The 26829-nt window shown below is 40.3% G+C and overlaps 1 protein-coding gene across 6 annotated transcripts in view; it reads right to left on the bottom strand.

The window, feature by feature from the left end:
- MAP4K3 (mitogen-activated protein kinase kinase kinase kinase 3) overlaps positions 1–26829 on the bottom strand; it is a 220684-nt gene that overhangs the window by 76692 nt on the left and 117163 nt on the right. For all 6 annotated transcript variants that reach the window (XM_051842965.3, XM_089326506.1, XM_051842963.3 and 3 more), the window contains 8 exons: positions 22291–22346; positions 20587–20634; positions 17452–17494; positions 14674–14746; positions 12703–12834; positions 12456–12518; positions 12290–12371; positions 12091–12201 (listed from right to left, as the gene is read on the bottom strand). In XM_051842965.3, the coding sequence (XP_051698925.1) occupies positions 12091–12201; positions 12290–12371; positions 12456–12518; positions 12703–12834; positions 14674–14746; positions 17452–17494; positions 20587–20634; positions 22291–22346 (608 nt within the window). The remainder of the gene's footprint in view (positions 1–12090; positions 12202–12289; positions 12372–12455; positions 12519–12702; positions 12835–14673; positions 14747–17451; positions 17495–20586; positions 20635–22290; positions 22347–26829) is intronic.

Raw genomic sequence — 26829 nt, 5'->3', positions numbered from 1 at the left:
TTGTGCAAATATTTTTAAGGCAATCACGGAGCGGGCACTGGGTACAGTGGTTAAGACACTGCTTGGGATGCCTGCATGTTACACTGGAGTGCCTGGGTTTGAGTGCCAACTCTGCTTCTCATTCCAGCTTCCTGCTAATGCACACATTGGGAACCTGCAGATGATGCCTCAAGAACTTGGGTCCTTGACATCCATATGGGAGAGTTGGATTGAATTCTGGGTTCCTGGCTTTGGTCTGGCCCAATTCTGGCAGTTGTGGGTATTTGGGGGAGTTAATTAACAGAAGGAAGATCTATGTCTGTTTCTATCTCTTTGCTATTCCAAAAATAAATTTAATAAAATCTTAAAAAACCAATTACAATAGTAGCTCAAAGAATTAAGGAAAGATATATATTTATATTATCATAACTCAACATTTATACAAGAGATAGCACTTCTGTGACTAGATAAAATACATATGAAATTAAATACAAGCAATAATATAGTCTGCTTACTTGTATGTGCAACATAGGACTTGTCTAGATTCACTCTACAAGGATGAATCAAGTACATGAAGCACACTGCATCTATTCTGACATTAAGAAATCTGAAGGGAAAGGAAAGATAGCAGTGTACTTGTTAAAGATTACATTTGCAAGTATATTTAATGATGACTGAGCTCATGTGTTTTTTAAGGCTTATTCTTCAACTCAGAGATTTTTAAAATACATAAAACACTTATAGACAATAGGGGATACTGCTCTGTGTTTAAATTTTTTTGCCATAATTTGAAATGTAATTAAGATTGTAGAAAATTATATAGCTTATAATTATGTTTATATGGACTTAATTGTTCTTGGTCACAGCTAGGATGGTATAATTCCCATGAGTAAGAAACATGCCAATATTCAATTATTTTTAATTGTAAAGAAGATTCATACCTTGGAATTATTTATAGAACCTAACCAGTTAAAGAGATGGCAAAGAGTCTTAGCAAACATAGAAGCTGTATATCCTCAACTTGAGATTTGTCAAGAGCTCAAATATCAGAAAATATAATTTAAGAAAATCTTTTTTGAAAATGAAATCTATAATACAGAAGGAACAAAATACCATCCATTTCAAGAAGTTAAAAAAGATTGTAAGAGAGACTATTCAGCTATCCAGACGTCATATTCCATCCTTTAGAACAAAGGTGAACTGAAGACTTGGCTGAATTTTCCTTTCAGATGTATAAATTCTGATAGTTGTACAAAAAAAGCAGTATTTAAAAAAAGATTTAAAATGCTGAAAATGACATACATAAGTATTGCATGTTTGAGAGAAAGGGATGCTACAGCAATCTGTTAAATAGGTCAGGATAGTGAAAGATACTATCTTGGAATGAAAGCAGGCAAAAGAATATTATACGTAACATACTGCAGTGCTACATAATTTGTTTTCTAATAATGGAAGAGTTTTACCTATTTCTTTAAGAAGAATATTATGTATTACAATGTCAAGTAAGCAGAATAGATTCTGCAATAGAGCTCATCTGAATGTGGAAAGCTGGACCTTGAAAAAGATATTTTGTTTTGTTTTGTTTTTGTTTTTGACAGGCAGAGTGGACAGTGAGAGAGAGAGAGACAGAGAGAAAGGTCTTCCTTTGCTGTTGGTTCACCCTCCAATGGCCGCCGTGGCCGGTGCACCGCACTGATCCAAAGGCAGGAGCCAGGTGCTTCTCCTGGTCTCCCATGGGTGCAGGGTCCAAGGACCTGGGCCATCTTCCACTGCACTCTCTGGCCACAGCAGAGAGCTGGCCTGGAAGAGGGGCAACCGGGACAGAATCCGGCGCCCTGACTGGGACTAGAACTCAGTGTGCCGGCACCGCAAGGTGGAGGATTAGCCCATTGAGCCATGGCGCCAGCCAGAAAAAGATATTCTTTAGCATCATTTCACAAAGACCATATTCTAGGTCAATGATTTAGACAAGTGAATTCTAACACTTACTCAACATTATCTAAGTATTTTTCAGGTCCTCAGTTTTTCCAAGCACTTACAATAGGCACATAGTTTTCTACCACAATCACAAAGTTAAACAAACAAGAAAACCCCTCCCAATATTTTCTCATTTTTTCCCTTAAAACTGGTAGGAATTTTGGGGGCTGGCATTGTGGCATAACAGGTTAAGCCATCAACAGCAATGCCAACATCTCCTACGTGCATTGGTTCAAGTCCTGGCTACTCTACTTTGGATCAAGATTTCTACTAATGTGCCTGGGAAAGTAGAAGATAGCCCAAGTGCTTGGACCCCTGCCACCCACATGGGAGATCCAGATGAAGCACCTGGCTCCAGCCTGGCCCAGCCCTAGCCACTGTGGCCATCTAGAGAGCGAACCAGCTAATGGAGGATCTCTCTTTCTCTCTCTCTCTCTCTCTCTCACTTAGCTTTTCAAAAAATTGATAGGAATTTTGGGAAATATGGAAAGCAAAATCTTTATAGACTGATTCTTTTTTTTTTTTTTTTTGACAGGCAGAGTGCACAGTGAAAGAGAGAGAGACAGAGAGAAAGGTCTTCCTTTGCCGTTGGTTCGCCCTCCAATGGCCGCCACGGCCAGCGCGCTGCAGCCGGCATACCGCGCTGATCCGATGGCAGGAGCCAGGTACTTATCCTGGTCTCCCATGGGGTGCAGGGCCCAAGCACTTGGGCCATCCTCCACTGCACTCCCGGGCCACAGCAGAGAGCTGGCCTGGAAGAGGGGCAACCGGGACAGAATCCGGTGCCCCGACCGGGACTAGAACCCGGTGTGCCGGCGCTGCAAGGCAGAGGATTAGCCTAGTGAGCCGCGGCGCCGGCCTTATAGACTGATTCTGGAGAGCCTGTTTGGAGGTTCTAGCAGGGGAGCACGTCTACTTGTTTTTTTTTTTTTTTTTTTTTTTTTTTTTTTGACAGGCAGAGTGGACAGTGAGAGAGAGAGACAGAGAGAAAGGTCTTCCTTTGCCGTTGGTTCACCCTCCAATGGCCGCCGCGGTCGGCGCGCTGCGACCGGCGCACCGCGCTGATCCGATGGCAGGAGCCAGGAGCCAGGTGCTTTTCCTGGTCTCCCATGGGGTGCAGGGCCCAAGCACCTGGGCCATCCTCCACTGCACTCCCTGGCCACAGCAGAGAGCTGGCCTGGAAGAGGGGCAACCGGGACAGAATCCGGCACCCCGACCGGGACTAGAACCCGGTGTGCCGGCGCCGCTAGGCGGAGGATTAGCCTAGTGAGCCGCGGCGCCGGCCAGGGGAGCACGTCTACTTGTATATCCTTGATTGAGCACACAGCTTTCGGAGGGACACACGCAGAGCACTGAGGGAAGGGGCGGGGCGGGGGGGGGATACACACCTAGCCAACCAGACCAGCTGAATCAGCCCTGGCAATCAATAGGGTGACAGATGTTGCAGCCAGATCACCCTCACATCCACCATTTGATTCCTCATTCATTACAGGTATTCACAGTTCATTCTAGTTATTTTTTAAGAAAAGCAACTAACTGCTAATGATAGTAAAAATTCAAGTAAATTGTAGCTATCTTGTCAAGCTACCTGTAACTTTAAGTATAAATACCACACATCAAAATCTATTATTTAATGTGAGAAAGATCCATTAATCTACTTAGTGGATAAAAACCTAACCAAAAGAAATAAACATCCACGCACCTGATGTGCTCTTAATCATATGTAAGCTTGTCGTGATTGCATTCATTTTACATGAATCTTATTTAAGGATAAAGACTATATTTAAACAATGCTAAAATTTAGGAGAGCAGGTATACTCACATATCAAGAAATGGAGGCTGGCTATCACTTAAAAATGTACTGATGGAGTTTTTAGAAAGATTTATTTAGGAGCCAGAGCTGTGGCAAAGTGGGTAAAGCTGCTGCCTGCAGTGCCGACATCCCATGTGGGCACTAGTTTGAGTCCTGGCTTCCCCACTTTCCGATCCAGCTCTCTGCTATGGCCTGGGAAAGCAGTAGAAGATGGCCCAAGTCCTTGGGCCCCTGCACCCACGTGGGAGACCTGGAAGAAGCTCCTGGCTCCTGGCTTTGGATTGGTGTAGTTCTGGCCATTGCGGCCAAACTGGGGAGTGAACTAGTGGATGGAAGACCTTTCTCTCTCTGCCTCTCCTTCTCTCTCTGTGTAACTCTGTCTTTCCAATAAAATAAATAAATTAAAAAAAAAATACAAAGATTTATTTGAAAGGCAAATTTACGGGGGGGTAGGGAGAGTGAGAAAGAGGGAAGGAGGGAGGGAGAAAGTAACAAATGAAGGAGGGAGGAAGCGGGGGAGGGGTAGAGAGAGAGAGAGAGAGAGAAAGAGAGAGAGAGAGAAATCCTCCCTCTGCTGGTTCACTCCCCAAATGGCTGCAACAGCTGGAGTTGGGTCAACCCTAGGCAGAGCCAGAAACCTCCTCCAGGTCTCCCACACGGATGCAGGGGCCCAAGCACGTGGGCCATCCTCTGCTGCTTTTCCAGTAGGGAGCTGGATCGGAAGCTGAGCAGCCAGGACTTGAACCAGTGCCCACAGGGGATGCCAATACTGCATACAGAGGCTTAAATCACTATGCCACAGTGTCGGTCTCTGACAGGTTTTTAAAAGTCTGACTTCCCTAACAACAACAAAAAAAACTATTTTGTTTTTTTTTCCCCTACTCCTCAGATTGTTAAGAATAGGGAATGTGTTGTGTTCAAGGCAGGTCCCCAGTAAAAGTTAAGAGATGAATATATACAAATATTCAAAATTTAATATCGGAATAGCTGTTATAGGGGAGAAAACTGTAATTAAAAATCTGCTTCAATTCTTATATGAAAAGAATAAAGAGATAAATACAATGAAGTAATGTTAGAGGCACTAACAATTCAGTCCTTTCTTAGTAAACAAAATTTTTTTCCTTTTATGTTTTCTGTTGGAGTAGTTCTTTATTTTATTTTTTTTAAGATTTATTTATTTATTTGAAAGTCAGACCTCTTTCTATGTAACTCTTTCAAATAAATGAATAAAAAAATAAAAAAAAGGGGCCAGTGCTGTGGTGCAACAGGTTAGTGCCCTGGCCTGAAGCGCAGGTGTCCCACATGGCCACTGGTTCGAGACCCAGCTGTTTCACTTTCACAGCTCTCTGCTATGGCCTGGGAAAGCAGTAAAAGATGGTCCAGGTTCTTGGGTCCCTGCACCCATGTGGGTGACCCAGAAGAAACTCCTGGCTCCTGGTTTCGGGTCAGCCCAGCTTCGGCCGTTGCGGCCAATTGGGGAGCGAATCATCGGATGGAAGACCTCTCTCTCTCTCTGTCTCTACTCTTTCAAATAAATAAATAAATCTTAAAAAAAAAAAAAAAAGAAAGAAAGAAAGTCAGAGTTACACAGAGAGAGGAGAGGCAGAGAGAAGTCTTTCATCCGCCAGTTCACTTCCCAATTGGCTGCAATGGTCATAACTGTGCCGATACGAAGCCAGGAGCCAGGAGTCTCTTCTGGGTCTCCCATGCTGGTGCAGGGGCCCTAGGACTTGGGCCATCTTCTACTGCTTTCCCAGGCCATAGCAGAGAGCTGGATCAGAAGTGGAGCAGCCAGGACTCGAACTGGTGCCCATAAGGGATGATGACACCTCAGGCGGCGGCTTTACCTGCTGTGCCGCAGTGCCAGCCCCCTTTTATTTTCTTTCCTTTCACTTTATTAAAATCACTCTAAGAATACTACCACTTTCAGACAGAAATATCCTGGGGGTGGGTGGAATGGAGATAACTTTTGTTATTTAGTGTTCCTTTGTGGACATTCCTTCGACCTAGGAAGTAGAGCCCTGTGTGGAAAACATCTGCAGCTTCTTCCTAAGCACATGGAGGCCTCACTTCAGCAGGTGGTGGCAGCATTTTCTTCACATAGTTATTACAACATCCAATGCTTCCTTTAAATGGGAAATGATACCTTTGAAGCTATTACTTTTGAAGGAAAAACAGTTACTCACCTTTATGGAAAATATAATTCATAAAGATTATGCAATATAATTCATAACCAAGCTCAAAATCTTAGATTAAATAAAAAAGAAACTGGGAGCAGACATTTGGCGCAGTCACTAAGACGTCTGCATCCCACACTACAACGTGTAGTCTGTGGCCTGACTCTGTTCTGACTGCAGCATCCTACTGAAGTGCACCGTGGAAGGCATCAGGTGATGACTTAAGTACATGGGTCCCTGATATCCATGTGGGAGACCCAGATCTAGACAGAATTCCAGGCTTCTGGCTTCAGCCTGGACTAATTCTGATTGTTATGGATATTTGAGGAATTAAACAATGGATAGAAGATCTCTTTCTCCCTTTCTGCCTTTTAAATAAATGAAAATAAAGAAATTTTTAAAATTAAAAAAAGAATAAGGCAGATTAAGAACAGGACTGAAATTAGCTACTCCTACTACTACTAGCACAGGTAAATCTCTGGAAATAAAAATATACAAATCTTTTAAGAGATACAAATATTAAAATATTCATTATAGTGAAATAGTAGCAAAAGATATTTCAAAAACTGGGTATTTAGGGGCAGGCATTTGGCTTAGAGATATCAGTTAAACACCCCTATCTCATATCTGATACCTGGGTTCTATACCTGGCTATGCTTCCGACTTCAGTTTACAGCCTTTTTTTTTTTTTAAGATTTTATTTATTTATTGCTGGCGCTGCGGCTCACTAGGCTAATCCTCCGCCTAGCGGCGCCGGCACACTGGGTTCTAGTCCCGGTTGGGGCGCTGGATTCTGTCCCGGTTGCCCCTCTTCCAGGCCAGCTCTCTGCTGTGGCCAGGGAGTGCAGTGGAGGATGGCCCAGGTGCTTGGGCCCTGCACCCCATGGGAGACCAGGATAAGCACCTGGCTCCTGGCTCCTGCCATCGGATCAGCGCGGTACGCCGGCCGCAGTGCGCCGGCCGCGACGGCCATTGGAGGGTGAACCAACGGCAAAGGAAGACCTTTCTCTCTGTCTCTCTCTCTCACTGTCCACTCTGCCTGTCAAAAAAATAAAAAAAAAAAGATTTTATTTATTTATTTATTTATTTATTTACTTATTGAGAGGTAGAGTTACAGACAGTGAGAGGGAGAGACAGAGAGAAAGGTCTTCCTTCTGTTGGTTCACTCCCCAAAATGGCTGCAACGGTTGGAGCTGCACTGATTCGAATCCAGGAGCCAGGAGCTTCTTCCAGGTCTCCCACGCAGGTGCAGGGGCTCAAGGACTTGGGCCATCTTCTACTACTTTCCCAGGCCATAGCAGAGAGCTGAACTGGAAGTGGAGCAGCTGGGACTAGAACCAGTGCCCACATGGGATGCTGGCGCCGCAGGCGGGGGATTAACCTACTGTGCCATGGCACTGGCCCCCAGTTTAGTGCTTAATGCAGACCCTGGAGACAGTGATAGTGGTCCAAGTTAGTGGGTTCCTGCCATCCATGTGGGAAAGCTAGATCGGGTTCCTGGTTTTCAGCTATGGTCCTGATGGGTAGGCAAGTTGGGGGTGGAGGAGAGGAAGGGAGCACTCTAGGTACCTTGGAAGTGAACCAGCAGATGGAAATATTCTCTCTCAAACAAATTAAAAAATCATTTTTAAAAAGTGAGGTAAACTTTACATGTATATACTGCTTTGTAGTTTACTAAATACTTTCATTCACCTGAGCTTGTACACTCAAAATAAACTACAGAAATCAGTATTCTTCTGCATTTTGCAGATGAAGATAAAAATTAAATGACAGAGCATTCAACCAGTTGGCTATGGAGTTGAGACAAACCCTGGACTTCCAATCACAATATATAGCAAAATCAAACAAAAACAGGTATCATGTAGGTTAATTATACAGACTGTTATCAGTGGACATGGATGAAACAATCACTGTTTATGAGAAAACTTTCACTTTCTCATCTTAAATGGAATAACTAAAATTATTAAATCTTGTAATACTGTACATGGTGCACAGAAAAACATACAGAATAAAATTATATTGGGTAAGAGAATTATAGGAGAATAAAATTATATTAGGTAAAAACCAGAATTACAATTATTCTAGCATGTATCTAGCATGTAGTAAATTCTAAAGTAGGAACTACATGAGAACTCAATATAAAAAAGTCATCCTTCCTTCTATGCTGTATGACCTATAGAAAAGTGAAGCTGACTTGGGGCATGTGCTCAACATCTAAAAGAGTATCTGGACAACAGCTACAGTATCACAGTGAGTGCTGCAATACTAATCATACACAATCACATTTCAGGTGAAAACACTGCACTTAGCAATTACCACTACAACTACAGGCCGGTGCCGTGGCTCACTTGGCTAATTCTCCACCTGCGGTGCCAGCACCCCGGGTTCTAGTCCCGGTTGGGGTGCCGGATACCTTTCTCTCTGTCTCACTCTCTCTCTCTCTCTCTCACTGTCTAACTCTGCCTGGCAAAAAAACAAACAAAAACTACAACTATAAACCATTTGTGAACTTAAAAACAAGGCTATGAATTTCTCTGGGAAAAGATTATCTTATAAACTGGTGAGAAGAGAAGTACCTCCCTAGCCTACCCTTATAATAATTTAGTTCCTTTGTTACTTACACTTATTTACTCTAGAAGTTTGTAACAATTCACAATTATAATAACAGTCATTGTAAGAAAGATGAGTTTCTTTCCCATCTATATGAGAAAACTTTAGAAGAATCTCCAGTCTACAAATTATTGGAGTATATGGGCTTATTATTTCTCTTTAAATACAATTTTTTAAAAAGATTTATTTATTTACTTGAAAGGCAGAGTTACAGAGAGACAGAAGCAGAGAGAGAGAGGTCTTCCATCTGCTGGTTCACTCCGCAGATGGCCAGAGCTGTGCCAATCCAAAGCTAGGAGCCAGGAGCTTCCTTCAGATCTCCCATGTGGATGCAGGGGTCCAAGCACTTGGGCCATCTTCTACTGCTTTCCCAAGCCATAGCAGAGAGCTGGGTCAGAAGTGGAGAAGCCGGGACTCGAACTGGCGCCCATATGGGATTCTGGCACTACAGGTGGTGGCTTCACCCACTATGACACAGCGCCGGCCCCATGAATACATTTTTAAAAGGACAGTGTAACTCAGTATGACAGGAAAATAGGATGAGGTAAGAAATAATAACATTGCATTTAGTGCACTGTGAAGAGTACAAACAGTCCTTGCTTTGCAGTTTTAGTATAAATTTCATTTACATGATTTGGTTACATAACACCAGTCTCCTTCACAGGGTTCAAATTTCTGTCACCATGTTATATTAACTGTAACTGTATAAAGTACAAACTTCATTCCTAGATGTTCAGTCTGTAAATCACTATATTAACAGATGCACATCATGATTAGAAGAGAAATTTAGCATTTTGCCAAGGCATAGAAAAGCGATTTGCTCTATGTACTGCAGAATCCAAGTACTGTGCAACCTAGGTGATAAGCAGACTGCCACGTAAGTAAGCAATCTATATACTTTTTTTTTTTTTTATTTTTTTGACAGGCAGAGTGGACAGTGAGAGAGAGAGACAGAGAGAAAGGTCTTCCTTTGCCGTTGGTTCACCCTCCAATGGCTGCCGCAGCTGGCCAATGGCAGGAGCCAGGAGCCAGGTGCTTTTCCTGGTCTCCCACGCGGTGCAGGGCCCAAGCACCTGGGCCATCCTCCACTGCACTCCCTGGCCACAGCAGAGAGCTGGCCTGGAAGAGGGGCAACCAGGACAGAATCCGGCGCCCCAACCGGGACTAGAACCCGGTGTGCCGGCGCCGCTAGGCGGAGGATTAGCCTAGTGAGCCACAGCGCTGGCCTCTATATACTTTTTTTTAAAACAAATAAATGAGACATGTTAATTCAAAACTGTTCTTATATTTCAGTGCGGTTAAAGCAAATACTATCAGTATTTTTTTTTGCTTCTCTATACATTTGTAACTGACAGTAATAGAGTTTTTAAGATTTTGACAAAAAATTTTAAAGGTTACAGAAAAATCTATTTTTCTTGCTGATTAAGACTGCTATGCGGCCGGCGCCGCAGCTCACTAGGCTAATCCTCCGCCTAGCGGCGACGGCACACCGGGTTCTAGTCCCGGTCGGGGCACCGGATTCTGTCCCGGCTGCCCCTCTTCCAGGCCAGCCCTCTGCTGTGGCCAGGGAGTGCAGTGGAGGATGGCCCAGGTGCTTGGGCCCTGCACCCCATGGGAGACCAGGAAAAGCACCTGCCTCCTGGCTCCTGCCATCGGATCAGCGCGGTGCGCCGGCCGCAGCGCGCCGGCCGCGGCGGCCATTGGAGGGTGAACCAACAGCCAAAGGAAGACCTTTCTCTCTGTCTCTCTCTCTCACTGTCCACTCTGCCTGTAAAAAAAAAAAAAAAAAAAAAAAAAAAGACTGCTATGCAGGGATTCATCTTACATGGTCATTTTTAGAGTCTCATATTGCCATGCATCAAGCATAGCATGTGCCTGAATTAAAGTAGAAGAGTTTATAAAGATCTAAGGTTTTTAAAAGCAATATGCAAAACAACAAAAAACAACTTTCACCTCAGGAAGGGAGAAATTATATGGTTGATAAAACTTTACATTTCTTAAGTCTTTATGCTTCTAAAATTCTGTCTAGATCATTAACAAAAGTACAGATAGCCAACTTGTCAGAGCTGTAGAAGGATGGCAAGAAGGAATAATGCTGAATTGATAGGAAGATCCTCTCTGTCTTAAGACAGTCTAGGACCATCATACTGAGAGGTCTCATTCCTCCAGAATCATTGATGACATTTATATTTATTTGAGTGGTAGAGAGTACTTTCCTCTGCTGCTTTACTCCTGAAATGCCCGAAAAGGCCAGGGTTGAGACAGGTCTAAGTTGGGAACTATAAACTCAATCCAGATCTTCCAGGTGGGTGGCAGGAATCCAATTACTTGAGCCATCACCTGGTGCCTCCCAGTGACTGCAGAAGTAAGGAACTGAAGTAAGAGAGTGGAGCTGGAGCTTAAACTCAGATACTCTGATATCAGATACCAGTGCCTTAACCACCAAATGCTAGCCCCCCAATTTATACTATTTTCAGAGCATTCCATAAAGCCAGCTGAACTCAGAGTCATCCACTTCTGTCGCAAATGGAGAAACAGAATTCTTCCAGGCTCCATATACTGAGTTATTTCAGTTGTAACAAGAACTTTTTTTTTTTTTAAGATTTTATTTATTTGTTTGAGAGGTAGAGTTAAAGACAGTGAGAGGAAGAGACAGAGAGAAAGGTCTTCCTTCCATTGGTTCACTCCCCAAATTGCTGTAACAGTAGGAGTTGCGCCGATCCAAAGCCAGGAGCCAGGAGCTTCTTCTTGGTCTCCCACATGGGTGCAGGGGCCCAAGGACTTGGGCCATCTTCTACTGCTTTCCCAGGCCATAGCAGAGAGCTGGATTGGAAGAGGAGCAGCCGGGAATAGAACCAGTGCCCATATGGGATGCCGGCACCACAGGTGGAGGATTAACCTACTGTGCCACAGCACCAGCCCCTGTAACAAGTATTAATTGTGCTAGCAATGTTGAAAATGTTATCAGAAGTGAAGCTTCCATTAATATTAATGCTTCCATCATATTAGGGCTATTTTATTCTTTAGCAATTACACTGGCTCATTTTTAAACATTTCCATAGTGGATAATTATAGAGTTTCAGTCACTAACAAACTCAATCCTATACCTCTATTAATTTATGAAGTGACCTCTATTAATTTATGAAGCATGATACAAAGATTCCTCCTGAGAAGAAAACAGAATAGAAATTTTCAATTTTATCCTAATATCCTGTTTAGGTGTTTCTCATTTGCTTTCCCTTGTCCAGTGATGATTTATTTGGCAAATTCATCTAAAATGATCACTTTGTAATAACCACAAATGGACTAAATGATTCTGACTTTACATTTTAGTAAGAGTCACCCATAAGTAGCCTACAAGAAAAATCTAGCACATGTCTTTCAAAGAGAAACAAAATCAAAGAGTGAACTGTTCCATCAAGTTTTGAAATGTAAAGTAGTTAGAAATTTAAAAAACTGATTCTGAGATGTGCATATATGTATACATAATACACACATATGTAATATACACCAGCTGATTAGAACAATTCTTACCTCAGGATCATCATCATCAAAATCATGGTAAGTGGAATGATCTGGATTATTCACTTTATCCAACAGCTCAATTGCCAAAGACCGTGTCAGAGGTTGTGTGACAAAAGGGTGCTATAAAAATAATATAGCACAGAACATTTATTAGAAACTTGAATAATTTTATTTTTTGAAATATATATTTCAAGGCAAAAAATAATACCTGTAGTAACTTTTCAGCAGTAGGTCTCTTTTTTGGATTTTTGGTAAGTGCCATTTTCACAAAATGATGAAAACTATTTGACCTAAGAAATTTTGAAGGTTAGACTTTTGTATTTCAGTTTTTTTGCTCAACGTACCATAAAAGTAAGCAACACAAAAATGCTTACCACTTCATTTTATCCTTTAGTTTAGGAGGCTGAAAATTGCTTTTTGTCATTAGAAATAATGCACTGAAAAAAAACAACAAATCATTGTAAGGCATTTTAATATTTCATATTTTAATGTATATTATAAACTATATTACTATCTAATCTCAAATAAGGTAAAGCAAGACAAAAGAAGTTACTTGTTCATGACATAATAAAAAATACCAGGTGAAAAGATCACCACTTAATTTAAACACAGGTGACATACCGCATTGGGTGTAAGTCAAACATGGGAGGCTGAAGCTCGGCGAGCTCTATGGCTGTGATCCCCACTGCCCAGAGATCACAAAGCTGGTTATAGCCTCCTTTCCTCTCAACAGCTGCGACTTCTGGAGCCATCCTAAAGGAAATATTCAAGAGAAGAAAACCTTTTGTTTATTGTATTTTACTTCATACTCCTATCAGAGGTACATGGAACTATCACTATCTAATTACAGCCTCGTAGGCCTTGATCTCTGAAAAATGAGTATGTAATAGTTAACATGGCCCCTTTCCCCAAAATCTTGACATATAATAAGATCCTCAATCCCAATTCCCTACTGGTGCTTCTCTGTTATGTTTTTGTTATACTACTTGTTACATAGGGTTGTAATTATGTACAATTATATAGAGTAACATGCCCAAAATACTGTCCCATATATGCAAAATTCTATAAAGAAGCAACATCTGCAATAAACTATTGTAATTTTTTGGTGCTACCTCCTTATATCAATAAACTACAATGTGGTCTCTTTCATTACTTTATCAAAACTATTTCTTAGGGAACCATACTTTTCATATTTAACTCACACTTACTGTAAACTTATCTGACATCTTTTCAGTTATATTATAATGGCGGAAAAGTCATAAAAAGTGAGAGAAGAAAATAATGAATAATCCAAGTGGTCCAAGACATAATTATAATGAATTTCAGAAGGAGACAGCAAGAAGTACAACAAAGAAATTATTCCAAACTGAAAGATATTAATCTCTTGATTGAAACAAATGCCAAGGATAATGAATAAAAGTAAAAATAAAATAATAATAAACAAAAACATGCTCAGGTGCACCATCAAGGAATCAAAACCCAGGAAGGACGCTGGGGCTAAAGGTTACATTCAAAGGATCATGTATCACAACGGCCTCATCAGTATCACAGAAAAGATGACACTAACATATCTAAAAATTCCAACTAAGAATTCTATACTCACCAAAACTATCAAACAAGGGCAATGCTAGACATGCAAAGTCTCATGAATTTTATTCTCCATGCATCTTAGAAAGATATTAACATGCATTTCACAAAAAAAAGAGGGAGTAAATCACTAAAGAGGAAGACTCAGAATCCAAGAAAATGATTTCCAAATTGAAGATAAAAAGACTTCCAGAGCAGAGCTATGCAAACAACTAGAAAATAAATAGTTCAGACTGAAATAGGATAGAAGAGAACTAAAGGAAGGATTGCCCTAGGAAAAAGACAATTAAAACAAACTAGAATTCTACAGAGACATATAGCAAAACTCGAACAAGTGGCATGGTCTTATTAAGGGATTAAAATAATAAGCAAACTTAAAATGAAATTATTACGGGCTGGTGCTGTGGAGAAGCTAATAGAGCTGCTGCTTGCAGTGCTGGCTTCCCCGTGGGGGCCAGTTCAAGTCCTGGCTGCTTCATTTCAGATCCAGCTCTCTGCTCAGACTGGGAAAGCAGTGGAAGATGGTCTGACTCTTTGGGTCCCTGCACCCACTTGGGAGACCTGGAAGAAGCTCCTGGCTCCTGGCTTTGGATTGGCTCAGCTCAGGCCATTGCAGCCATTTGGATAGTGAACCAGCAGATGGAAGACCTTTCTCTCTATCTCTTCATTTCTCTCTAACTCTCTCAAGTAAATAAATAAAATCTTAAATAAACATCTGTAAAATACGTGTTCTATGTGCTAGGAAAAGGTTTTTACAGCAAAGCTAGAACTATATCAAGGTTCCTAAAGGTCGTATCAATTGTGAAGATCTTTTCTGTTCACTGAGAAATAACAAGGTAGAATATTTGGCCATGTAAGCCACCCACAAGTGTATATATTTGTTATTTTACCTGGTGATTATCTTGTTAATCTTAAAAATTTTGACCCATAATTCTTTTTTAGAAATTTTGATCCATCAACAACAGAACAGCAACAAAAACTAAGTATCAATTAAAATACAATTACCAATATGGAGTACCAATGAAAGACTTCCGTTTAGCAATTGTAGCTGTTATCTGCGCAGATACTCCAAAATCAGCTACAAGAAAAAAAAAAAACATTTAGAAAACTGAGGGAAAATCAAATTGTTTAAGGCAAGATGAGAATAAATTTTTGATTATTATTTTCATTAAGTTAATTTCACAGAAATATGAAACATTATCAAACATCACATTAAAATTTTTAACTTTAACAGACTAGTATCAAAATATCATAAAGTAGCCATTTTGTATCAGAGCCAGATACTTCATCCTTCATCCTTCATCCTGACATGAATCAAATGACAACAAATATCAAGGCTAAATAATTTTGAAGAAGTTATAGCAAGAGAAATTAAACTGCCAGAATTAAAGGACTATCACTGGAAGGGATCTTCAAGTAGTAGTATATCCCATTTACTGTCTATCATACCCATGATGACCAACACTAGACAAACTGTTAAGTCCACGGTGAATGCATCTAAATGGAAAAGTTATCCAAATAGAATATTCCTCATATTGCTTTTCAGCCTTTTGGCTGAGATCAAGTGCAGAACATTCCTCAAAGCTTACTTTAGCAATACATTCTAATGTTATCAATCACTACTAGGAAATTTCTTTTAATGTGCAATTTGTTACTATTCTACTTGCTGTTCAACTTAATGTTGAAGCATGGTAGTTAAGACCAGACCACATAATATTTTCTAGCTTATTAATGATTTCTAAACCCTTCTCAACTAAGATGGATTATACACAGAATATCTTTAGATGAGGTACATTAGCATAGCTCTGCTGGCAGAAAGCATTCATTAAGCCATCAATCACTAGATGCCTGAAAGAATAGGATCTTTCCTGCTTTTCTCATATTTAGAGATCATTTAGGAAAACTTTATTATATGATAATTCCTAGATAATATTTTAAAATCTGACTAGCTTAATAGGTTATAGTTTGAATAGTTTCATTCATATTTTTATAAAATAAACACATACTTTGAATTTTGATTAGTCCTACAGATAGTTCACAGTAACTGTTTAGGGATGGACATTTGGTCTAGATGTTAAGCTGCTGACTGTGATGCCTTCATTCCACACTGAAGTGCCTGGGTTTAGGTCCTGGCTGTACTCTAGATTGCAACCTCCTGATAATGTGCAACCTGGAAGCAGCAATGATGGCTCAAGTAATTAGGCCTCTGCCATTCACATGGAAAACTGGGATTGCGTTCCTGGCTCCCAGCTTTGGTCTGGCCCAGCTGGCTGTTACGTTGTGGGCATTTGGGGATGGAACCAATAGAGGAGAACTCTGTCTCTTTGTGTCTCTCTGCATCTCAAATAAATGAATGGATAAATTTAAAAAGATAACTTCAATATTTCCTGTTTAAATATTTCCATTTAATACCCAATAGATATGACTTTGTTCATAAAAAAGTCCATTATGAGCCGGCGCCGCAGCTCACTAGGCTAATCCTCTGCCTTGCGGCGCCAACACACCGGGTTCTAGTCCTGGTCGGGGCGCCGGATTCTGTCCCGGTTGCCCCTCTTCCAGGCCAGCTCTCTGCTGTGGCCAGGGAGTACAGTGAAGGATGGCCCAAGTCCTTGGGCCCTGCACCCCATGGGAGACCAGGAGAAGCACCTGGCTCCTGCCTTCGGATCAGTGCGGTGCGCCGGCCACAGCGCGCCGGCCGCGACAGCCATTGGAGGGTGAACCAACGGCAAAAGGAAGACCTTTCTCTCCGTCTCTCTCTGCCTGCTCCAAAAAAAAAAAAAAGTTTAAGATAGGAAAAATGTTCATGATGGATTTTTTTTTTTTTTTTTGACAGGCAGAGTGGACAGGCAGAAAGAGAGTGTGCTGGCGCCGCAAGGCAGAGGATTAGCCTAGTGAGCCGCAGCGCCGGCTCTAAACTTTCAAATAAAATGCCTATTCAGTTTTTTTTTTTAAAAATATTTATTTATTTATTCAAAAGGCAGAGAGTTACAGAGAGTCAGAGAGAGAGAGAGAACGAGAGAGAGACAGATCTTCCATCCATTGCTTCACTCCTCAAATGGCCTCAATGGCTGGAGCCAGGATGATCCGAAGCCAGGATCCAGGAGCTTCCTCTGGGTCCCCTACGTGGATGCAGAGGTCCAAGGACTTGGGCCATCTTCCACTTCTTTCCCAGGCCATAGCAGAGAGCTGGATTGGAAGTGAAGCAGCTAGGACCTGAACTGGCCCCCATAAGGGATGCCAGCACTGAAGGCAATAGGTTTACCCACTACACCACAGTAGTGGCCCACTACCTAAGTTTTGAAATCTATTTTAATCATAACTTAAATGAAGAGTGACATAACGAAATGTAAGTTATTGCTTTAAATAAGGTGATATTCAGCACCTAAATTACATTCTTATATAATTCTATATTTTAAAAGTTTATTTAAAGAATGTATGTATTTAAAACTACTATTTTTTTACTTTTGTCTTATTTATTGGTTTCATGATAATTTTGTACAGATTTCTTACTGCAAGTCATATTCTTAAGTTTGGAGTTGAAAGAATTTGCAAAGGACATTATTCCACACTACTTTTCCAACAAATCTGTCTTAGATGAAGGACATACGTTATTTTTGTTTAAGAAGAGGAAACAGAGTTGACGTGTGCCCTACAATAAGATTTCCATCTAAAAGTACAAAGATGCTATCCAATGGGAGAGGAAGCTAAGTCCTACAATTAAAAATACAACTTACTATGTCTTAGAACAGATTTTTGAATATCACAAAATTCCAATCTACTTACCCAATTTCACGTGACCATTGTCCGTTAATAGAATGTTAGCTCCCTTCAAAGTGAGAACAATTTAGTTAAAGTAGGAAACAGACACTTAAACAGACAACACATATTTAAAAATTATCACAGCCTTACATCTAGAAATACTTAAAATATAAAACGTGCACAATTACAATGCTACATCATTATATTCACAGGAAAGTGTACTGTCTACTTTCTAGGCAATCTGGCTGTCCTCATAAAATATTCTGCTTTACAAGAAAAGCTATTCATATAGGATGAATGTTAATAGAAAAGTAATATATTAGTTTTCATCTAAATGTTATTTCCTCACTGGTCAGACATCATCACTACACTGTTACTTTACTTTACACTGGCGTTTTCAATTGCTTGCATAATACTTCAAATTTGATTATTAAATACTGTTAAAAAAACCCAAAATAAAAATAACTTTCCAGCAATTTTCCATCAGTTGAATCAGAGACAGTATGTGAGACTGCATCCTGCTGTTTGGTATGTATGCCTTTCTATTCTAAGGCATCTTCCTGAGTTTAGGACCATCTAGCATATAAACTGAATTACAATGTCACCTGTGTACATGATCTGTATACTTGTTCTACTTGTATTTAAGCCACTTTTGCTTTTTGTTTTTGAAGATTTTTTTAATTTATTTGAGAGGTAGAGTTATAGAGAGAGGGAGAGACAGAGACAAAGGTCTTCCATGCACTGGTTCACTCCCCAAATGGCTTCAAAGGCTGGACCTGAGCAGATCCGAAGCCAGGAGCCAGGAGCTTCTTCCAGGTCTCCCATGCAGGTGAAGGGACCCAAGTGCTTGGGCCATCTTGCACTGCTTTCCCAGGCCACGAGCAGAAAGTTGCATCGGAAGAGGAGCAGCCAGGATATGATCTAGTGCCCATGTGGGATGGTGGCACAGCACGCAGAGGCTTTGCTTACTATGCCACAGTGCCAGCCCCTACTTTTGCTTCTTCCTAAATTATACCTTACTTAAATCATGTCATGTAAACATCATTACCTTTGATCTTTCCTTCCCTCCCTGAAAAGCCACTAGGAGGCAGGTGATACTTTTAAAACAAATTTACTTATTTGAGCGGTGGTGGTCGTGGGGAGAGTGCTTCAACTACTGGTTCATTCCCCAAATGCTTGCAATGCCTGGGACTGGGCCAGGTCAAAGGCAGGAGCTGGGAATGCAATCCAGGTAATCCCATGTGGGTGGCAGGAACCCAATTATTTGGGCCATCACTGTTGCCTCCCAGGGTCTGCCTCAGCAGGAAGCTAGAGTTAGCAGCCAGAGTCAGGTATGGAACTCATGGGATGCATCTTAACAGCTAGGGGTCACCCTGGGTATAATTCCAGTGATAAGTTAGTTCTAGCTCTGAATGGAGTTTAAATACAAGTAGGAGAAAAAGAAAATCTAAAAAATGAATATATCATTGATCAAACTATGAACAAACCAACAAATGATTCATTCAGGCAGAGATAAGCTGAAGACAAATAAAGCAAAGAACAGAAAGGCTTTTTAAGGTAGCAATATTTCTGAGATTGGGCACGTTCAGGGTGCTACGGCCCTAGACCAGGTAGCAATATCTGAGGGGAGTTCTGGATGAAGGGTACAGAACCATGCACACTCTAAGAGAACATCCAAGAAGAGGGAAGAGCGAATACAAAGACTTAAGGCCACAATGAACTCCCTCTGTTCCCAGAACAGCAAGCTTAGTGTGGCCAGAACAGAAGGCGTAACACAGGTAAGAGTGTAGTGGGCAGGGGAAATGCAAGGTTGAGATCAAGCACAATCTTGCAGGCCCTGAGGACCTTACACTGAACAGGACAGTGTAATGGTGGCTTAATATGCAGGATCTGATTTTAAAAGATCATGTTGGCCACCAGGTGGAAAAGTGACTACAGAATCACTCAACAATGGAAGCAGTGAAGTACAGGGGAGATAATCAGATGAGGGTATAAGAAGTGGTGATGGTCACAATCTACCCAGTTAGGACCAAACTCTGAAGAATAACACAGAAAAAATGTATAACAAACCACTAAATTACTTAGCCAACCCCAGCTCCTAACATAGTCATACATTTTCTTCTCTTCAATGTTACAGATCCACTTTCATGTTCTCTAAAATAGTCTGATATTGTCTAACCTCTGTATCTTTGTTTACATTGTTCTCTCTGCTTGGGGTACACTCCAGTCTCCATTTTCTGGCAAAAATCTACCAACCTTTTCAGATTATCTAAGAGTCAAATACATAGAACCTTTCTTAATTTACTCATCTTCTTTTGGTCTCTTTATATTTCAAGTTCAAAATTTTTTCTTGGTGTATTTGAAGTAGCTTATGAAAAATACATACAGCAGGGAAATCTCAGCAGGTGCTCTAAAAGCCCACTGAAATTTCAAGGAAAATTTGAGAGAATGTGCACACAGGCATTTTGTGAGGGAGTCCATGTCATTTGTCAGAGACTCATCCACTCTAGTTTCCAGCCTCCAGAAAGGGTATGATACTTTATGCTAACTTCAGAAAATAGAAGGGGAAAATGAAGTAAGCACGATGTTGAACAAAGAAGAAAGGATAGGAAAAATAAATAAAAGAAGAAAGCATCCACATTGGGGAGATGGTAATGTCTTTAGAAATACCCTCAGGAGTGCTGTTAAAGCGCCATGATCACTAAGCCAATCCTGGCAAGTCCAGTGCAGCTGCTCTCATCTGCCACCCAAATGAAAGACGACCAAGAATGTGAGGGACAATATATCCATCTTGATACACTATTAATGATGTTTCCTTAACATCATCAGAGCATGAAGCTCAACTAAAAATTGGAACTTCATAGTTGCTATATACAATTAAATAACTACAAATAAAATGAGTTACTAAAGCATTAATCCACTATACTAGACATTTATAAAGGGTAAATTTTATGGTATATGAATTGTCTAAACAAAGCTGCTATAAAAAACTTACCAACTCTTCTAATTTTTATTATAAAAACATATTTCAGATAAAAAATTTACTAAATTAAATAATCAAAACAAACTGCTTAACGATTTGATCAAAGTGTTTAAAAATGAAGAGATTACCAGGTTAAAATATACTTTAAAAAAAGAAGCAAAAAATATAATGTATACCTTTATATCTCTATGCATTTTTCCTTTACTGTGAAGGTAATATAATCCCTAGAGTTAAAAAAAAATTAACAAGATTTTATCAGCAGCACACATCGGGATTTTTATGCAATCAACTGATAACATTCTCTTTTTTCCTTATCGAAGCTCTATTTATTTATAATTATTAACTTATTGTAATCAAATACTCTTAAAGACAACAGAATCAAGAAAATGAGGAAGGCCAATAAAGCTCAGTTGGAGGAACAGATTTTTCTGAGACAAGTAATTCTCAATAAACTCTGCAAAAAGTTCAAAACAACTTTAAAAAGCATATATCCAATTAGTATTAGAGTGAGTTTCAATTCTCACAATAATGCTTAACTTTCCAGCCTTTCTTTGACATAAGGAGAAAAATGAAAATATACAATAACAAACCAACAGTGCTTGAAATTCAGCTGTTATTATCATATTTAGACTTTAAAAATCTCTGTAATCTGAACTTATTACAAATTTTAAAACATATTAAAAATCTCCAATAGTCTATCAATATAGATTATTTATTCTGTGCTTTACTTAACAGGTAATATACAATAATTAAACATTTAGCTCAATAGAGAATGTTACTTTTATTTTTTTTTAACTTTTATTTAATGAATATAAATTTCCAAAGTACGGCTTATGGATTACAATGGCTTCCCCCCCCCCATAACGTCCCTCCAACCCACAACCCTCCCCTTATCCACTCCCTCTCCCCTTCCATTCACATCAAGATTCATTTTCGATTCTCTTTATATACAGAAGATCAGTTTAGCATACATTAAGTAAAGATTTCAACAGTTTGCTCCCACACAGAAACATAAAGTGAAAAATACTGTTTGAGTACTAGTTATAGCATTAAATCTCAATGTACAGCACACTAAGGACAAAGATCCTACATGAGGAGTAAGTGCACAGTGACTCCTGTTGTTGACTTAACAAATCGACACTCTTGTTTATGGCATCAGTAATCACCCTAGGCTCTTGTCATGAGCTGCCAAGGCTATGGAAGCCCCCTGAGTTCACTGACTCTGATCATATTTAGACAAGGCCATGGTCAAAGTGGAAGTTCTCTCCTCCCTTCAGAGAAAGGTACCTCCTTCTTTGATGACCCATTCTTTCCACTGGGATCTCACTCGCAGAGATCTTTCATTTAGGTTTTTTTTTTTTCCCCCAGAGTGTCTTGGCTTTCCATGCCTGAAATACTCTCATGGGCATTTCAGCCGGATCCGCATGCCTTAAGGGCTGATTCTGAGGCCAGAGTGCTGTTTAGGACATCTGCCATTCTGTGGGTCTGCTGTGTATCTCACTTCCCATGTTGGATCATTCTCTCCCTTTTTTATTCTATCAGCTAGTATTTGCAGACACTATTCTTGTTTATGTGATCCCTTTGGTTCTTAGTCCTATCATTATGATCAATTGTGAACAGAAATTGATCACTGGGACTAGTGAGATGGCATTGGTACATGCCACCTGGATGGGATTGAATTCGAATCCCCTGGTATGATTCTAACTCTACCATTTGAGGTAAGTCAGCTTGAGCATGTCCCGAATTGCACATCTCTTCCCTCTCTTATTCCCACTCTTATATTTAACAACGATCACTTTTCAGTTAAGTTTCAGCACTTAAGAAGAATTGTGTATTGATTACAGTAGAGAATGTTACTTTTAAATATGTATTTGATTTACCTGTAGTGTTTCTCTGCTAACATACGCAATCTGTAGTTCTGAGAGAGGTCCAGTTACTATAAGAGAAGAAGGTTCATATCAATAAAATTAATCAATGATTACTTTTTAAGTGACAAAGTTTTACCAGGCTCATGAATCAACAAACTTAATATTCCTAGACAATTCTACTAAAACAAAAGCTTCATGAGGGCACAGTTTTTATTTCTTTTCTTTTTTTAAAATTTATTTGACAGGTAGAGTTATAAACAGTGAGAGAGAGAGACAGAGAAAGGTCCTCCTACCGTTGGTTCACTCCCCAAATGGCCGCTACGGCAGGAGCTACGCCGATTGGAAGCCAGGAGCCAGGAGCTTCTTCCCAGTCTCTCACGCGGGTGCAGGGGCCCAAGCACTTATGCCATCCCCCACTGCCATCTCAGACCACAGCAGAGAGCTGGACTGGAAGAGGAGCAACTGGGACTAGAACCTGGCGCCCATATGGGATGCTGGCACCGCAGGCGGAGGATTAACCAAGTGAGCCACGGCACCGGTCCTATTTCTTTTCATCTAACATGCTCATGGTTGTATCTACAGTGTTTACAACAGTGGCTAGGACAGGCATTTGGTGCAGCAGTTTAAGATGCCAGCATGCTATATCAGAGTGCCTGGTTTAAGTCTGGCCACTGTGCTTCTCATCCAGCTTCCTGCTAATGTGCACCCAAGGAGGGAGATGATGGCTTAACTAGTTGGGTCCCTGCCACCCATATGCGACACCCAGATGGAGTTGCAGGCTCCCGGCTTCAGCCTGGCCCCTTTGGCTGTTGCATGTATATGGGGAATAAACTAGCAGGTGCGAGATCTCTTTCCATTTGTCTGTCTCTCAGCCTTTCTAATAACATGAAAATAAATAAATAAAAGAGAACATAACCTACTGCTCATGAGCAAGCTAAGCATTCAAAGATGAAAAAAAAAGTACAGTGCCTGCCAAGAAAAGCTGCTCAACACACCTAAAAGAAAACCTGTAGAAGTGAAATGGACACTATGAGAAACAATGACTTGATCAGCCCTTGTCCTGACTGCCGAGGAACAACTTACTATTTTATTCCCTTGAGTATTTTTTTGTTCTACTTAATACCATTGGTTAAACTCTTTAATTAACACACAGTTATTCTTAGTCATTGAAATTTAACTGAAAAGTGATCCCTGTTAAATATAAGAGTGGGAATAAGAGAGGGAGGAGATGTACAGTTCAGCACATGCTCACTCGGACTTACCCCAATGGTAGAGCTAGAACCGTGTCAGGGGATTCCAATTCAGTCCCATCAAGGTGGCATGAACCAATGCCATCTTACTAGTCAAAATGATCAGTTTAAGTTCATAATTGATCATAATGATAGGTCTAAGAGTCAAAGGGATCACATAAACAAGACTAGTATCTGCTAATAATAACGGGTCATCAAAGAAGGAGGTACCTTTCTCTGAAGGGAGGAGAGAACTTCCACTTTGACCATGGCCTTGTCTAAAAATGATCAGAGTCAGTGAACTCAGGGGGCTTCCATAGCCTTGGCAGCTCATGACAAGAGCCTTGGGTGATTACTGACGTCATAAATAAGAGTGTCAATTGTTAAATCAACAACGGGAGTCCCTCTGCACCTGCTCCCCATGTAGGATCTCTGTCCTTAATGTGTTGCACTATGCAAATTAATGGTGAAACTACTACTCAAACAGTACTTTATACTTTGTGTATCTGTGTGGGTGCAAACTTGAAATCTTTACTTAGTATATATTAAGTTATCTTCTGTATATAAAGGTAATTGAAAATGAATCTTGATGAAGAATGGGATGGGAGAGGGAATGGGAGATGGGATGGCTCTGGGTGGGAGGGAGGTTATGGGGGGAAAAGCCGCTATAATTCAAAAGTTGTACTTTGGAAATATATATTTATTAAAGAAAAGTTTAAAAAAAAAAAAAGAAAAGCTGCTCAACAAATGATTACAAAATGAATGACTGAAATATTTACTGAAATTAATTATATTTTTATTCTTCTACCTTACTAATCCAACATCAATTCCTAAATGCTAGAAGAAAGAATCCAAGGGGCTTAGCTATTTTCTATTAAAAATTTTAAAGACATATAACATATAGTAAGGCCAATTTTAATTAAGTATTTTTCCCTAGAAATATTAGCTCTGTAGTTTTAAAATTAATGTTTGAGGGTATTTCAAAGAGTTTGTAGAAAAATGGAATTAAATAGCAAGTTTATATTGGTGTGAAAGATTTTTAAATCTATGCATAGTTTTTTCATAACTTGCGTTTCCCATGAACTTTTTGAAGACCCAGGTAAGTTCATTATAAAAAAGAAATCCCAATCAAAAGTACAATTTGGAAAGTATTTTCCTTATCCAGAATGCTTATTATCTTCAATAATAAGCAATATCAATAATTTGGTCTGTAATCTATCCAATGATATCATGCAGATGTTTGATGAAACACACTCGACTTACAATGGGGTCTGTCTTCATAAACCCACTGTTAAGCTGAAAATACACTAAGTCAAAAATGCATTGCATACATCTAACCTACTGAACACGACAGCAGAGCAGCACAGTGCACTGTAGATACTCAGCTGTTTAACCTTGTGACTGCAGGACTGGGAGCTGAAGCTCATTACCACTGCCCACTGTGCTGCATTATCTGTACCCTAGGAAAAGGCCAAAAATTCAAAATTCAATGCAAGGTTCCCACCGAATGTGTATTGTTTTCATACCATCACCAAATCAAAAAACTCTAAGTCTGGTAGTAAGTGTATGTATTGTACACATATACAGATATTAATATCTGTGTACCTCTGAAGTCATGTTGAAATTTAATCTCCAGTGCAATAGCAGTAAGAGATAGGGACTTGGGGAAATTAAGTCACAAGGGTTTCTCCTTTATGAATGACACTAAAATCAATGCTCAACTCTTTTTTCCCTTCTAACTCTTCTGACACATGAGGATACATACATGGTGCCATCTATGAGAAATAGGTCTTGGCTAGACACTGAGTCTGCTGGCACCTTGATCTTGGACTTCCTAACATTCAGAGATGTGAGAAATAAATTACCCAGTCTAGGGGACCAGCATTATGGTGTGAGGGGTTAAGCTGCTACCCGTGACACCACATCTCTTTTGAGCGCCAGTTCCACTCCTGGCTGAGCCACTTCTGATCCAGCTCCCTGCTAATGTACCTTAGAAAGCAGCAGAAGACAGCCCAAGTACTTGGACCCCTGCCCCCCATGTGGGAGACTCATATGGAGTTTCAGGCTCTTGGCTTCCGCCTGGCCCAGCGCTGGCCATTGCAGCCGTTTGGAGGAGTGAACCAGTGGATGGAAGATCTCGATCTCTCCCTCTCTGTATCTCTACCTTTCAAATAAGTAAGCAAATCTTTGAAAAAATAAATTGGCCAATATTAGGCATTCTTTTTTTTTTTAGAAACTAATATTTATTTATTTATTTAAACTTTTATTTAATGAATATAAATTTCCAAAGTACGGCTTATGGATTACAATGGCTTCCCCCCCCCCCCATAACGTCCCTCCAACCCACAACCCTCCCCTTATCCACTCCCTCTCCCCTTCCATTCACATCAAGATTCATTTTCGATTCTCTTTATATACAGAAGATCAGTTTAGCATACATTAAGTAAAGATTTCAACAGTTTGCTCCCACACAGAAACATAAAGTGAAAAATACTGTTTGAGTACTAGTTATAGCATTAAATCTCAATGTACAGCACACTAAGGACAAAGATCCTACATGAGGAGTAAGTGCACAGTGACTCCTGTTGTTGACTTAACAAATCGACACTCTTGTTATGGCATCAGTAATCACCCTAGGCTCTTTTCATGAGCTGCCAAGGCTATGGAAGCCCCCTGAGTTCACTGACTCTGATCATTTTTAGACAAGGCCATGGTCAAAGTGGAAGTTCTCTCCTCCCTTCAGAGAAAGGTACCTCCTTCTTTGATGACCCATTCTTTCCACTGGGATCTCACTCGCAGAGAGCTTTCATTTAGGTTTTTTTTTTTTCCCCCCAGAGTGTCTTGGCTTTCCATGCCTGAAATACTCTCATGGGCATTTCAGCCGGATCTGCATGCCTTAAGGGCTGATTCTGAGGCCAGAGTGCTGTTAGGACATTTGCCATTCTATGGGTCTGCTGTGTATCTCACTTCCCATGTTGGATCATTCTCTCCCTTTTTTATTCTATCAGCTAGTATTTGCAGACACTATTCTTGTTTATGTGATCCCTTTGGTTCTTAGTCCTATCATTATGATCAATTGTGAACAGAAATTGATCACTGGGACTAGTGAGATGGCATTGGTACATGCCACCTGGATGGGATTGAATTCGAATCCCCTGGTATGATTCTAACTCTACCATTTGAGGTAAGTCAGCTTGAGCATGTCCCGAATTGCACATCTCTTCCCTCTCTTATTCCCACTCTTATATTTAACGATCACTTTTCAGTTAAGTTTCAGCACTTAAGAAGAATTGTGTATTGATTACAGTATTCAACCAAAAGT

The sequence above is a fragment of the Oryctolagus cuniculus genome, chromosome 2 (genome assembly GCF_051225735.1).
Source record: "Oryctolagus cuniculus isolate XC-2025 breed Fujian yellow rabbit chromosome 2, ASM5122573v1, whole genome shotgun sequence".
Lineage (NCBI taxonomy): Eukaryota > Metazoa > Chordata > Mammalia > Lagomorpha > Leporidae > Oryctolagus > Oryctolagus cuniculus.
Note: the sequence above shows the minus strand (reverse complement) of the source record. Positions and strands in the feature narration are given on the sequence as shown.